Below are 15,601 nucleotides of genomic sequence, written 5' to 3' on the forward strand. Positions count from 1 at the left end.
AGGGCAGGAGTAGAGCATGCAAGATATAGGAAGGATAAATCATGATAAACTAAAACATGCTTACCATAACTCCTAACCCCAGATGTTGCCCTAGCTCGAGCCACAGATTTGGGATGGCTCAGGACAGGAGTCAGTAGTGACACTGTTTAGCTGCCTCTCTTGACACATATATGTAGTAAATACAGCCTGATTTTGGTCCATAGGTACAGTATGTGAGTTTGCATAAAACACTAGTCCAAGCCCTTCGATAGGACCATAGCAGTTATCTTACATAAACACCTACCTCCACTTGAATAGCATGTGCATTTCCTTGAATGAAGACTTGAAGTTCCCTGTCTTTTGTCAACTTAATCTGGTTTAAAACAAAACTTAAGTATGTTTGTGTGGTATTTTCAAAGCTTCAGAAGAAGTGAAACATTTCTCATGACAAGATGAGGGCTTTTGAAAACTGAACTGAGTGTTAAGTTGTGCATCTGTTCCGCTATTTTTACTATGCACTCGATATTACAAATGAAAAACACTGATGTGCTTCAAAAAACTTGCTGTGCTGTACTGTTCATTTAACAGTAAGACAGCCAACCTGTAGGGTACTGCACAACTCAAATGCACATGCACCCAAGATCTTGCATTTGTGCTAATAGACATCAAGAGTATCACTTTGGTTCCAAAAGGGGGGAGTGTCTTAAAGGTAACTTTAAAGTTCAAAATTTTAAAATAAATGGCTGAGATTTTTTTCAAAGCACCCAATGGGAATTAAGAACTAAAGATATCTTTCATATGAAATATTTGGCACTTCATAAGCATTAATTCTGTGAGCTATCTAATAGGTTTATTGAATGAGATTTAATTCCCATAACAAACCCACCTCAGGATCTCTTCCCCTGTTGGTATTATGCGTTATATGTTTTTAGTGATTCCCTCTCCCGTCACTTGTGTAAACAGTCTGACTCGGTATATTTCCCCCAAAGAAAACTAGCATGATCTGGGACCCTGGGCTTCAATAGCAGTAACTAAAGTCATGTCAAACTGTATCATCTCTTTGTGGAGCAGGAAGAACTCTAGAAAAACAGGACTGAATCAGTCAGTCTCCTTCCACTCTCTTCTTTGTCACGCTGAGTGCCTAACTGGCTGCTGAACTTCGTCTTATTTTGGTAGACACTGACACAAGCTGGCCTATGGTGGGAGGCAGAAACTTGAGTAGTGATGGAGATGGAAGAGGCAGAGAACCAGAGAAGCAGGCATAGGGTGCAGAAAATAGTTTTAAATTTGTCTTTACAAATTTCAATTTGCTTTGTCAGTCATTGACATCATGAGTTATATTTTTTTTTCCACATTTGGGGACCACGATCTAGTGTTAGGAGTGGAAGGCAGGAAATCTGGGTATTATTCTTAGCTCTGCTATGGACTCTCTGATCTTGGATTCTTTCTCTGTAGGGTGTTGAGGTTTCATTAATTACAGTTTGCAAATCTCAATACCATTTTACCATTGCAATACGGCTTTACCATGGCAGACTTGTTTACTTTGGAAATTTATTAAGCATTGTGCAATATAATTTTCCAGTTCCTCCAAATGTCTCTTGGAAGTTGCAGACTGGTTTCTGTCCAAAACAAAAGAAATCCCCATGAGTCCATTTTGAATAATACTTGTTTTTTACACTTTGTATTTTAAGTTACTTGACCATAAAAGTGGTATTCTTTTATTTCAAGAGACACTACAAATACAGAAAGGAAGGAATAGCAATGAAAGGAGAAAGACTGTCAAAAATCATTAAAATATTTAATAGAAAGCTGATGAAATGAAAGGTCAAGTCCTTGAGAAATTTTCTCTTGGCAACAGCTGACAAACCTTTTTATCTTTGGTCCCTTCTTTTCATGTTTGTTTTCAAAAAATCACATTTGATTTTGACATTTTGCCTTTTCTTTTTTACCATTATCAAGCTGTGTGTTGATTATAGTTAGTAAGGGTAGGAGGGTTTGTTTTGTGTTAATACTGGGCAAGAAATAGTGCTATTTATATTTCAGTCAGCTACCAGATCCCGCAATGGAGGATCAAGGAAAGGAACACGTGCAACTTGTATTGACCGAATATGCAGCTGTGTGTGTTCGTTGCCCGGGATATGGAACAAGGTAAAATAAATACTTCAAGGCAAAATAGACAACTATTGTATCAAGACATATATCTAAAGTCAAATGCTGCCATAAAATTTAACATGGTAGACCATAAAATGGGTTTGTTCAGTGAATTTAATATCTATGCATAAGTTTAATCACTTGTAATCCATATATTATCTTCTTCTATTCTGATCTTTTTTTATTCCTAGCTTTGTGTCTTAGACATTGCTTGAAATGCCCATCAGTACCTGCTTTACAATTTGTCAAACAGTTACTAATGATGCTAGCTATAACTTCCTTAAAGTTAAGTAACTTTACCCTTTCAAAAATGTGTGGTTTTTTTGCTATCCCACCTCTTCCTGTTGAGAACCTCAGCTTCAGAAAGTTTTTTTATATTTTTAAAAAGTTCATTGAGTCAAAAAATCACACTGTCCCTCTCACAACACACACACACGAACAAGTTACTGCAACAGCTTCTTCTAAGTACATGAAAATGCTTTACTTGACATTGTAGTCCACAGCAAAATTACTGCATGCAGCAGCCTCTCAGTTGCCTCTTTCTTCCTCTATTCATCAATCCTCAGGAAACCAGGTGAAACCTGAAATCTCCTAAGGTTACCAAATCCAGGCTTTGGCTCCCCTTCTAGAATGAGCTGGAGTATTTTGCGTATCCTATGCCACAGTTGAATATAGCAGGGAAAAGAAGGAATTATACCACCACTAGAGGGGTCTGTTGCATTTTTGGAGCACCCATCTATCTAGTATGTAGTCACTGCTCATTCCCACATCCTTTTTTTCTATTTTTGAGCTCCATTTTATTTTTTCCTTGCTTTTTTCATTCTCCCCTTTTCCTTTGTTTTCCCTCCATCCCCCATTGTACCTTTATTTTAACATTTAGTTTGCCTTTTTGCCAGCTATATGTGACAGATTATAAAGGGAAACTGATGTAGGATTTTTCAGTTTCCTTCTGCAGCAAATATTATATACATGGAGTTGGCTGCAAAAGGAAACTGACAATGGTTATTCAGTTTTGTGTCGTAGCCATTCAGCTGGGCTTATCATTAGAACTGAGCGAATATTTGATTTTTCTTTTTTCAGTTTGGTGGCTTAACCAAAAAAAAACTGGGGGGGACTCGTTTCAGATGGACCCAAAACAGAATTTTTTGGGACGTTTCTTGCTTAAATGAGTCATTTAACCAACAAAATAATTCATTTTTGGTTTTAATTTAATTTTGGGTATTTTTACCATTTTTTGTTTAAATCTAGCTAAATTTGGAAAAGAAACATAGTTTCAAAACGAAGTCAAAATATTCATTTTGAAAATGTCAAAACGAAGCATTTTGACTCTCTTTTGGGGGGGAAAAAATTATATACTTTCAGCTGAAAACAATTGCTGAATTCAGCCTGAATTTGCGAGTAATTTCAGTCAACCCAGAACTCCATTTTTTGGCGAGTAAAATACTGACCTGAAAGATTTTACCCTGCTCTACTTATCTCAGCTTTGCCTACTGCTGCTCTGCTTATCTCCAGGAGCCAGCATATTAGCAAAGTGACAGATCTGCTAGCAAGTGATGAGTTATATTGAACATCAGAAAGTATTAGTACATTATACTGACCCACTTCAACTTCTGATTCCAAACGTGAAGAAAACATAACCCTGTATGGAAAAATATAAACCTTTTTATGTCTCTTCTACCTAAGTGGAGAAATAGACTTGATTCTAAAAGAAAAATGTATATTGTATGCCTAGCTATATTAGGGATTTATTGTAGTTAACTCACTATATATAATAGCTAGGTGCCATATTCAGATTAAGAATTATTATGATCAGCTGAATCTTGGTCTCCTCCATCTTCTCTTAATTTGTGCTCGCTTTCTTAAGTGAGGTATTCTCACTTTCTCCCTCCAGGAAGAAAGGAGTAAACATTGAGAATCAGTTATTGTTATGAGAAGGTTTGCACAATATATATCTTGCACCCTAACGTGAAGGTTATGGCTCTGCCAATACCTGGAGGCAGAGAATTCCTCAGATATGGGTCTGCCAGGGAGAATAAACTGGCGTCCCCGCAATAACTGACTCAGTCAGCTATGTCATTTCCATTGCTGTAGCTGTCTTGGTGGATAAATGAGTGAGAGGTAGTCTCTGAAATGGCTGGTCCTAATTTCCTAGGGGGTTTTAAAGAATAACGTCAGAACTTTTAAACAGATTTGGAGAGAACTGACTGAGAAGCCATTGCAAAATGCAGAGTACTGCTTTGATGTGTAATAAAACACATGCAGAAACATGACCTGTTTATTTATTTACTGGGTACTAAAGTCCTGAAGGAATACATGAAGGGAAATACTTGTGTTTGTGTTTCACTGGTTGTACTCTGCCAATTTTAGGGAAAGGAGAAATGGCATTGGATATTTATGGACTAAATATTGAGACGTAGTTTTAACCTATTCCCAATACATTAGTTGCTTTAGTTCACCATGCCAGGTCTAGTATTTCCCAACTCTCAGCATAAGGCAACTTAAATCCTCAAACTTGCTGACTTAATTATCCCAGACACTCAGAGTTGTCTTCCGTGAAAATATCAGATACATTTTTCATCTTCGTTGGAATTACTATTCACATATGTTGAGACGTTGCTGCTGACAAGGTGCATGACCATTGCAGTATCTCAACACATCACTAGCCTTAGGAGAGAACACATGGAGTCACGCCATTCACAATTAATGGTTCTGAATGTGGGAGTCAAAGTGGAATAAATCCCCAATATAAGACAGAGTAGGAAGAGTGTGGCAAACATGTAACGATATGTAAGCAGAACTAGTCTAACCTATTTTTCACCATTGCTGTTTCTTTATTTAGGACTTCAGTTCTGATTAATACTGTACAGGTGGTCTCATCTAGCAATCTCCAAGCTCTTCATAAACATTAGGCCTCACAACATCCCATTCAGGCAGTTGTACCCATTTTGCAGCTGGGTGAGCAGAAGTGATTTGACCAACACCACAAAATTAGTGGTAGCATTAGGCATGGAACTCAGAAGTGTGGACTGCCAATCCTTTGAGTGAATCGGTAGACTAAATTGCCTGTGTGAAAATGCAATTCATGTAAAACAGAGGTCAACTTGGGTTTGAAATAAGGGACAGCTGACTAGTACATAGGTGTCCCTGCACATCTGTGATTTATGGCTGTACTAATTAGAGCTGGTAATCAAGGCTAAGGTGGACTGCAAGGTCTCATACCTTCCCACGCGAAGCCTGATTTTTTTGCTGTGTAAATCAGAAGTTGCACTGAAGTCAGTGGAGTTACACACAGCAGTTTTACATCTGGGTGAGAGCAGACTTGCATCTCAATGTTCAGAAATTGCTCTTTGGAGAGACTGTGCTCCTCAGAAGAGAAACGGAGAGGTTCTTTGTATGACCTTGCGTCTGTGTCCTCAGGTGGTGATTAGTGGTATTCTGGACGGGTGAGCAATAAGGCTGAGGAGATTTGTATGGGCATTTGATACAAAAAGGAAGAATGCAGAAGTAAGTTGATATAAATAATCAGCAAGGATGTGTGTGTCTGATGATATTCATGCCAACTAAATGCTGCCAGGTAAAATTTATTTTCAAGCTAGAACTGACTTGAACATATTCAGCAATTAAAAAGCTTATCATTAGTCTTCTCTGCTATATATTGTTCTCCTTGTCCATCAGCCTGAAGCTTTGTGTGGTTGTTGCCTTAAGTGCAGCAGTGAAGAAAGATAGTACAGAATTTGATTCAGTGGAATGGGGTGTGGGGAACCCAAGTTAGTCCTTCTTCAAATCTGAGTTTTTATTGGCGTTTTTCAGACCTATTTCTATGTGGTGCTATTGTGGTCAAGTGAAATTAATGGAAAAATTTAGATTAAAGTATTATTGTGCAAATGGTTAGACAAAAATGAAGTTTAAAATTTTTTTCTTCCCTTATTTTCTTTCAGGACTAACACAGTCATTCTCATTGATGCAGAAGGACATGTTACTTTCACAGAGCGCACCATGCTCAATGCAGATATCAACCAATGGAAAACAAGCACCTATCAGTTCGAACTGCAGACTTAACAACTTTCCATTTGAATGAATCATGATAAAAGAAACAAGAGAACAAGCTATTGAACTCCAGTGAAGGCTTTGTACCAGCCTCCAGCACCCTGAGATGGAAAGGAAAAGCTTATTAAATCCATAGCATACCCTAGCAACTACTAAAACCTTTTGCACAAAACCAAGGGAAGAAAGTTTTTACAGTAAAATTTTGGCTGGATTAAAAATGTTGCTTTTTGTGCAAGTCTTTATTTTAAGTTTCAAGGACACAGTTTATTTTCTAGGCATGATTTTTAAATTATGTTGTTAATATCTAGGCGATTGATCCTGCAAGGTATTGAGTGCTTCTTACGAGGTGCTAACTGCCCCTAGTTCCTTTTGATTTCAATCAGAGCGAAGGTATGCAGCACCTTGGAAGATCAAGTTCTACGTTATTAAAGTTCAAAGATTTTCAGAATGTAACTTAAACCTTCAGAATCAATCGTGATAACTTTTCACACTTCACTCAGCTTGGCCAAAGACAAACTAGTCAGGTACACATTTATTTATGGTTGATTTCTAGTCACTTTGTGAACTGGCATAACTATGTAATGTGACTTCTGGAAATGATCCCTGGGAATGGTGGTTATGTGAATTATAAAAAAAAATTCCATTGGAATTTTACAAAGAAACATTTCTATTGATCATAGACCATAAAGGTTTTAGAAAATCTGTCTGCCTTTTCAACATATGTTTGTAGGATTTTTTGATCATGGATGTGGGCATCGATGAATGTATGTTACGTTCGCAGACTGGGTTGTTTTAGTGCAATATAACAATTTTTCAGACATACAATGGTGCAGTGTTCTGCACAGGGAAAAGGGTTGTTGTTCTTCACAAGTCTATTTTCCCTTAAGTTGTACAGTGTTGAGTAAAGTGATTTATGTAGTATTGTCTTTCTCATTTGTATCCAATACTTGTTTCTGATGAGGGAATGAAACTGAAGTTTGGGTCTGTGCTCTTTAATCTCTTGTTCAGGAGAGATTAAAGCATCATGGAGTGTGATGGGCTCCCTCACTGAAGCTCTGTATTGTGGCACCTTGTTGCTTGCAGTCTAACCAGCAGTGTAGGCCTCTTTTTTCTTCTAGATTGATAACTAGTAGGATATGTTTTCAGACAAAAAGTGAACTGTATGAAGTTTATACTTATGCTTTTTGGTAAGCTTTGGTTTTAGCTTTATTTCTGTACTGGTATAATGTGTTAAAAGCTGGGAGTGATTGCTGATATTTTATGGTAGAATAGAATATTTGTTACCTGGTGACATATTACAATATTATAGAGCTGGAAAAAGTTAGGTGTTAAAATACACTTCCCATGTTCCTTTAAGCTGTAAATTATAAAGCTGGTTATTTAAATGTATTTTTTCTTTCCATTAGTCAGTGCCAATGGTGGGTGATGGAGAGAATCTCTTGCTAATGTCAAAGTATTTTAAAATCCAAGATTATTTTGCTGCCGTTATAGTTGTACTGTAACTTACTCCAAATGCCAAACCTTAAATACTGATTTGACTCATTGACTCCCTCCTCCCCCTTCATTGAGTGTGTTCTTTACTGTGATCAGAGAATTGTAGAAAGGGTTGCAATATAGCAGTATTTCCTATATTGCTCACAGAGAAGTTCAGTTGTTTTCTCTACTCCGGGCCTATTATTTTGTACTGAAATGCTTAGAGGAAACTAAGGCCTCTTAGGGTGTCATCTGTGGTGAAAGTGGAAATCAGATTTCTCATTGGGGTTATAATAGGACTGCAAAAGGCCATTTCCAGAGTAATGACTGGTGATACCAAAGCAGTATTCAAATTAGTTATTTCCCTCTTATGATCATTTTAGATAAGAGTTTTGCCTGTTTAAATATTTCTAGTGATACCAGGCTACTCTCTCATGCTTAATTGAGCATGCGGTTAAGTGCTTTGCTGGATCAGAGCCATACTGTGTAACAAATGCACAAGTGCACCTTCTAACAAATTTTAAGTACCAGACTGCTATCACAGCTATCACAATCACAGTTACGCCTGTTTGTGACTCATGCACCTGGATGGTTGCATTGAACTTCATTTCAAGTGCGGGGGACTCCTGGATTTCCTTCTCCTGAGCTATGGAAGGAGTTTAATGTTTCTTTACATGGCTATTTATTCTATCAATTAAATTCACTGGTGTGTGTGTGTATAATCTGTTGTACTTGCAAACATAATGAATATAAACACAGAAGCAAAAAATAGTCCATAATCAGGAATATATGGAATTACATTATCGTTTACAATTAATGGTAAAAAATATCTCATTCAGACAGATTCTATAACCCAGCCAGTTGGTATTCCGTAGCAGCAAAGGATTCTGATTTAGTTCTGTCAGTGTTTGATTGAGCCTTGAACCTCTAAGCTTTTGTAAATGTAGTACTAAAAAACTGTTTTTAAATTTGAGATTGGCAAGTGTGCATTTAACTTTTGTTGTTACTAAAAGTATTTTAACTCATCATTCACAGTCTATTTATATATGTCAGAAACACTGCCAAAGTATGAATGGCTAAAATTTGACCTACATTTAAACTTGTTACCTACATTTAAACATATTACCTTCATAGAAAGTAGAAATATTTGCAATTGCTTTTCATCCTCAAAATGTTGTACAAACATCAGTCTTCAGAACAATCCTTTGAGGTAGGTAAGTATGAAAATGAAGTATTAACCCATCTTACAGATGGGGAAATTGAGACAGAGGCTTATCACCTTAGCCAGAGGCAGATTGTCGGTGTCGGAGCTTGGATTCGACCACAGGAGATCTTAACGCCCTTTCCTACAATTTAAATCAATCTCTTGATGGCTGGGTTTTGTATTTGTTCAATATATCCAACTTCTAATTGCTCAGAGTTTAAAATGAAAAAGACCATTTTTGGGGGGGGGCTCTACAAAATACGTAGAGTTCCTCTGCTGGCTGTATCATAGCAGTAATACAGTGACCCCTAGCTTACTCTTGTGGAAGTTTATGGGAGTTTTGCCCTTGACTTCAGTGGAAACATAACCAGGCTCTCTATTCCAGAGCTGCACTGATATCAGCAATGGTACTAGAGCATGGAAATGTTGAGGTATAATTATTTGTATAAGCTGGTGTTCATTGCTAAGTGCTAATTTTAGTTGCATTCAATCACTGGAAAAAATCAACTATAACCAAGTGATGACAAAATTGACAGAGAAGGCATTTTATTTTTATAAGGTATTTTAAAAAGAGGGAATATCAAATGTAAAACTACAAATTAGATTATTGGGTGACATGTTTTTCGGTTTCTTGCTGTGAAATTAATTTGTGTGGGGTATCTTTTTAAAGTCATAAGGTTACAGCAGCTTTTTCTCCTACCAAACAGTTTTTTCCACTGTGATGATAATTAGAAGGAATTTATAAATACTATTTATAAATCTTGATTCCAAGTTTTTGCCTTTTTAAGCTATTTTAAATTTTGTCATTTGTATATCTGTATTGAAAACCAGAGTCCGAATAAATTGTTTGGTGACCAAATCTTTGCCGCCCTAATAAATTGTGTACGTGTTTTGTACCTGTGTGCACATGGGATGGGGTAAGGAGACACTCAGTGATTTAACGGGGAGTAGAAATAAGAGAGAGATGTAGAATGACATCTGTTTCCAACACGTTCACTTTTTTTCTTTTAGGGTGGCTTTTTCAAAACCGCTCAGCATTGGCCTAGCAGTATGACCAAAAGGTTAATACAGAACAGAACAGGAAGGAAGCTATGGTCACGTGCCAGTGTTCAGCTGCACAAGTTTGACACACTTTTTCAGTAAATTTCTCTGTGGATTGTGGGAATAAATACTCAAAATTAAATGCACAAATTCTTTTGGAAATGGGGTGGAAATTGCATATTGTGTTTGAGTAGATGAACGGATACAATACAAGACAAATGAACTGAGTGGCTTTGCCCACTTCGGCTCAGAGGCAGGCATATACACACATTGCTTTTCTGGTGGCACCAATACAGTACATCCCTGCAAGAACCTGTTTGATGTCTTTCTCTCACTCCTCCTGTCTCTGCAATAGAGCTGTAGTTTGTGCTAACTTCTTTTTCCCTCTCTCATCTCATCATGAGCATTTTTGTCACCTTCTGTCAGCTTGTGGAATCCCCTCTACATAGTGCCGTATTCTTCAGTCTGTACCTCTTCACACAGCGTGGCGTGGGAGAGGTACTGGAGGCAAATTTCCTCAGCAGAATCCACCTTGCATCTAGCTATTATCAGTGACTTCCTGTGGCCTTAGCCATCTGCTAGTACTTGCTGCACAGCCCTCCTTGCAACTTCTCAGAATTCAGACTAGCCCTGTGCCACACCTTTTGCCAATGTCTTTCTTCTAAGCCGCTTCCCCTTTTCTCAGCGGGTTTAACAAATGCCACTCCATGCACAGCAGGACCAGATGGAAAATGTGAAGCCCCTCTAACAACCCATGGCTGTCTCTCTCCATGTCACAGCCTCTGGTTCCTCTTGGATCCTTCGAGGAAGCATTGGGAACATAATTACTAATCCTTACGTAGATATGTAGGGAAGTCATTCAGTGCTTGCTCATATATCTTTCCCTGTTGGTGTGCAGTCACCCCATGCACTCGAGTTTGGGTATTTTTGCCCAGCACTGTCTGTTAGGACCCACACCTGCACTCTGAATGCCTTTGTGACTCCCGCCCGAGAGCATAAATGGTGGGACAACCCTACCCATCCTTCAGTTCCTTCTCACTGCCTGTGGCTGAGTCAGAACTTTGGCAGTATCCAAGCCTCTTGCTCACTCTCTAATCCCTTCCTGTTTTTTGTAAATAGTTGTAGTGCCACAGATGATAGTTTAGGATTGCTTTGTACATCGTGTTTCATTTCTTTTTTTAAAATAAAACCCTGTTTTTCTCTGAGACTTCACCCAGTATTGGTCCACCCTTTATGTTGGAACTGAAGTCTTCAGGATTTGAAAACTGTCCTTGTAAGGCAGTAATATCTGTTACTGATGGGCATATGAGGTGTTGGTTTCCCCTGGAAAGATTCTAAGCCATAGTAGATCATCAGTTATATACAAGGCCATTCTCAGACGTCGGTAGGAGCTTGCCTCAGACTTCTGGGACACATGACCTCCTGCACATACATTTCTCAGCATCCCAGATTTCATCTTCACTGCATGCCAGAGAGGTTGAAATTTGTATATCAGTCCAACAGACATAATCTAGACATGAAGGAGCATGGCCCCCAGAAGTCTTGGTGAAAGTGTCCTCTAAAAGTATACAAAGGAGTTCTCTTCTCTCCACCATACCTATCAAAGACTTTGGAGAAAGACGCCTCCAGTCTCGACAGTCTTCACACGCAAGCCCTATGGATTCCTCAGGAAAACTGTCACAGCATTCCTCCCAATTCTGAGAGGTCTAATGATTCGGATCATGATGGACAACACCTCAGCAATGTTTTAGATCAATAGGCAAGGCAGAGGAAGATCCACCCCCCTTGTCAAGAAGCTGTGCATTTACTTGAGAAGCACTTCACTTACCAGGCTTGCAGAACGTTCTGGCAGACTACCTCTGCAGGTAGTTTACAAATGCCAACGAATGGTCAGTGAAGGACACCGTCAAACGGGACATATTCATCATATGAGGTCAACCCTCTACAGACCTGTTCAATGGGAGAAAACAAAAAATGTCACTTGAATCTGTCAGATGTGTTGCTGATGCCCTGGGCTAGGGGTCTAACCTGTGTGTATACTCTGTTTCTGCTAATTCCAAGAGTAATCAGAAAACTCGGGACTCTGCCAAGATCATTATATTGGCACTGGCTTGGCAAAGGCAGTTCTGGTTCTCGGACCTGATAAATCTCTCCATTCGACATGCAGTCCCGTTACCTCTTCAGCCAGATGTGATATTCTGAAGGAAGGGACAGATTCTCCATGTGCACCTCACAGCATGGATGCTGGCTGGTTAACAGTAGAGAGGATCCACTCTTTGGAGGTACAGAATGTTCTTATCCACATTAGAGAAGATTTTATAAGGCTAGCTTACTCTTTCGAATGAAAGAGATTCACTGTCTGGGCTCAGCAACTTCAGTTTATCCTCATCTGTAACTCAAATACTTGATATACTAGAATGCCCTTCGTCCTTAAAGAATTCAGGACCATCCATGAGCTTTGTAAGGGTCCCTCTAGCAGTCATTTCAGCTTTCCATCTTCCTATGCGAGGTCATTCAATGTCCTCCCACCCTAGAGTAGCTAAGTTCCTGAAGAGTCTTCTGCGGGTACATCCCCCAATCAAAGAGGCTTGTCCTCCTTGAGAATTCAACTTAGTGCTGACAGTATTGATGGGTCTTCCCTTTGAGCCCTTAGCTACCAGTCCCCTTTTCCACCTATCCATTAAAATAGCCTTTCTAGTAGCAGTGGGTGGGAGAAATATAAGCTGTCATGGAGGGATCTCTATATGCTGTATTTCATGAAGACATGGTAACCTTGAGGCCTCACCCAAAGTTTTTCCCAAAGGTAGTCGGACTTCCATCTCAACCAAGTAATACACCTGCCTGTCTTCTTTCCAAAGCCACATTCCAAGAAAGGGTAAGCTAAACTTCACATCTAACATATAGTTAAGAATGGATGCTATCCTTCTATCTTAATAAGACTATTCCTTTTAAAGTGTCCCCACAGGTATTTGTAGCTAATGCAGATGGGGTGAAAAGTCAGGTTATGTCAACAGTGAGAGTACCTAATTGGATTTCTACATGTATTAAATTATGTTATGAAATAGCTAACTTAGACCAATCATTGAGGGTTATAGCCCACTTCACCGGGGCTCAAGCAACTTACTCAACATCTGAGAAATTTTCCACTGTGGAAATATATAGGACAGCAATTTGGGGTTTGATGTATACTTACTCACCATTACTCCATAGTAAAAGCATCAAAATCTGATGCTCATTTTGGCAGAGCAGTTTTACAATCACTGTTCAGATAGGCTCCTAACACCTGCCTCCTGTGATCAGGTTATTGCTTGTGGGTCTGAGCTGTGAAGAAGAAATGGCTACTTACCTTTACAGCAATTGTGGTTCTTCTTGATGTGTGTCCCTTATATTATTCCATGACCCCCCTCCTTTCTTGCTACTATGGAGGCCTGTACCATTTGGATTCTCCATTGACAAAGGAGCTGAGGAATGTTTGGGGGGGGGGGTCATGCTGCCCGTTATACCTTCAGGTGAGAGGCACAAGGACAATCAAGATGTAAGCATGGCCCCAATGGACACTGCTGGCTAAAAGAATCCAAACTTGGGTGCATGCATACTAACAGTGGAAAAAATATATGGTGAATACATCCCGAAGAAGATCATACATCTGTGAAGTTAGCATTTATTTTCCTCTCCGCTCCGGATCCCAAAAACAGGGTGTGGAAACCTTTCTAGGCCACCCCAAAGTTAAAGCTGCTTATGGTTTTTCCCTTCCTCCTTTCTCTTATGCTATCTGTTTAGTCATCTCCCAAACAAGGGCCAAGAAAAAAGATTTAAGATGGAGGTAAAAAATCTGAGAGAACCTGGCACTTGCCTTCCTCTGAGGATTTACTCCTCTCATCTTCATCGTCCTCACAGTCCAACTCAGAAGAAGGGCATATCTAGGGCCATAAGGACCTAGATAATATTGGAGAACAGGTTCAGTTGACAAAGGTGAAGACCTACATGAAATGAGTTTTCTGTACTCTTTTTTTCCCAATCCTAGATTCCCTGGGGAACAAGATTGGTGACCTGAATGGTTTTAGCTAGATCATAAGAGATTCACTAGTTGCACTTGTCACAAATTATGTAATCTCAAAAGATTGACTTCTGTCCCTAAAACAGATGCCCTGCACACAGGTTCCCCAGAAAGGCAATGATTCTGTTTGTGGGTCCTGCCTCTCTTAATGTAACTAACATATGTACAGCACAATCCTTTGCTAGGTTTTCTCTGCTTTTATTGAAGATGTGGTGTACATGATCACCTTCAGGTTTCACTTTCCTGGTTCTGCCTTCATGAAGTCCTAAAAGCAAAGGTCTTAGAGGCTTGCTCTTCTACCTGTCTCTTGTCTGTGACCACTCAAGCAAGATAACCTGATACTTCTTGATAGTGAGACACAATATATGGCTTTGAGCAACAGATGCAGATTTGACACCTGATTCTATGATATCTTACATCAGTCTAACTCCACTGATTTCAGTCAAATAACAGAGGAGAATTGGACCCAATCAAAATGTGCCAAGCAAACTCATAAAGTGGTAGGAACTGCTGACAAAAGAGAATAAACTTGCTTATTCTTGCCTGTAAGATGAAATGGGTGGAGCTATCCAGCAGTGTTGTGAGACTAGCAGAGGTTGCTCTGAGAAGACTAACTATTAAGACAAAATTGTCCTAATTTTGGTCAATGTGGTGGCATGTTACAAGGAGACACTGAATTCCCAGATAAACCCATGACTAACATGCAATCAAGAAGCATTATTTGACCAACTATCAAGGCACTTGAGTAAATTGTAAAGGATGTTTGAGAAACACCTTATTAACGGATCTAAAATATTTGTTACCAACTCCTCCTCCCCCAATCCCACCCACAGAGGAATGTTGGATCAGATCCACTCTTCCTGCAACTGGTACTTTGCACTACCATGCAGAAAACTTGGGGTGGTTCACGAATCTGGTCTCACTTGTGCATCAGTCCTTTATTTTGCACCTCAGGTTGCTTGGTTGCTTCAGCTAATGCAGGGCTAACATTGGAGTAGCATAGCTGGGTTTTGAAGAGTCCCATACAAAATGTTTTTGGTCATGAAGAGACGCTGCCAAGACTTGGGGCCTTAAAGTGTTGGTGTAATATAAACTTAGATGAAAGGTGCTATGGGTGCTTCAGGTTTCGGACAAGCAGGTAGTAGCTCATCATTCCCAAAGATGCAAAAGCAACAAATAGGAAAAAGCAATAACAGTAGTTCCTGGATGTCCCATGGGGCTGTTGGTTGCTAGGATGCCAGGTCCCTTTCCTCTTTCCACTAATGAAGAGCAAGAAACCAAGCTGAAGATGGAATAGCTCTAAATCTTAAACAGATAATAGTTATACCATCAAAGACACATGCAATCTTGTCTTCAGAAGATTAGATAGTATTGTAGATGTCTGAGTATAATCCATTGTGTATGGCTTTTTAAATTATTCATTATTGCAAGTGAAATACATCAATAACCAAATATTGAGACGATATCCTAAAGAGACGTAAATTCTCATTTACAATGGCACAAAACAATATTTACCAAGGTCTCAAAACAAGAGAGTCCTTGAAATATCTAGGGAGTAAATAGGAAAGTTTAAGCATCTTAAACTTGAAATTTAGCTAAACAATTTAAACAATAAATATTGCGTCTCTGGTTTAACAAATATCCTTATT

The 15,601-nt window shown here is 39.0% G+C and overlaps 2 protein-coding genes across 4 annotated transcripts in view; one reads left to right on the top strand and one right to left on the bottom strand.

Moving 5' to 3' along the window:
• The window catches only part of TANGO2 (transport and golgi organization 2 homolog), an 87,982-nt gene extending 79,359 nt beyond the window's left edge, over positions 1–8,623 (top strand). For all 3 annotated transcript variants that reach the window (XM_073313205.1, XM_073313206.1, XM_073313207.1), the window contains 2 exons: positions 2,023–2,127; positions 6,069–8,623. In XM_073313205.1, coding sequence (XP_073169306.1) covers positions 2,023–2,127; positions 6,069–6,189 — 226 coding nt within the window. In that variant the 3' untranslated portion in view covers positions 6,190–8,623. The remainder of the gene's footprint in view (positions 1–2,022; positions 2,128–6,068) is intronic.
• ARVCF (ARVCF delta catenin family member) overlaps positions 1–11,742 on the bottom strand; it is a 543,783-nt gene extending 532,041 nt beyond the window's left edge. The window contains exon 1 of the mRNA XM_073313189.1: positions 11,724–11,742. The gene's annotated coding sequence lies outside the window, so the exon portion shown is untranslated. The remainder of the gene's footprint in view (positions 1–11,723) is intronic.
• Between the last annotated feature and the right edge of the window lie 3,859 nt (positions 11,743–15,601).

The sequence above is a fragment of the Lepidochelys kempii genome, chromosome 15 (genome assembly GCF_965140265.1).
Source record: "Lepidochelys kempii isolate rLepKem1 chromosome 15, rLepKem1.hap2, whole genome shotgun sequence".
Lineage (NCBI taxonomy): Eukaryota > Metazoa > Chordata > Testudines > Cheloniidae > Lepidochelys > Lepidochelys kempii.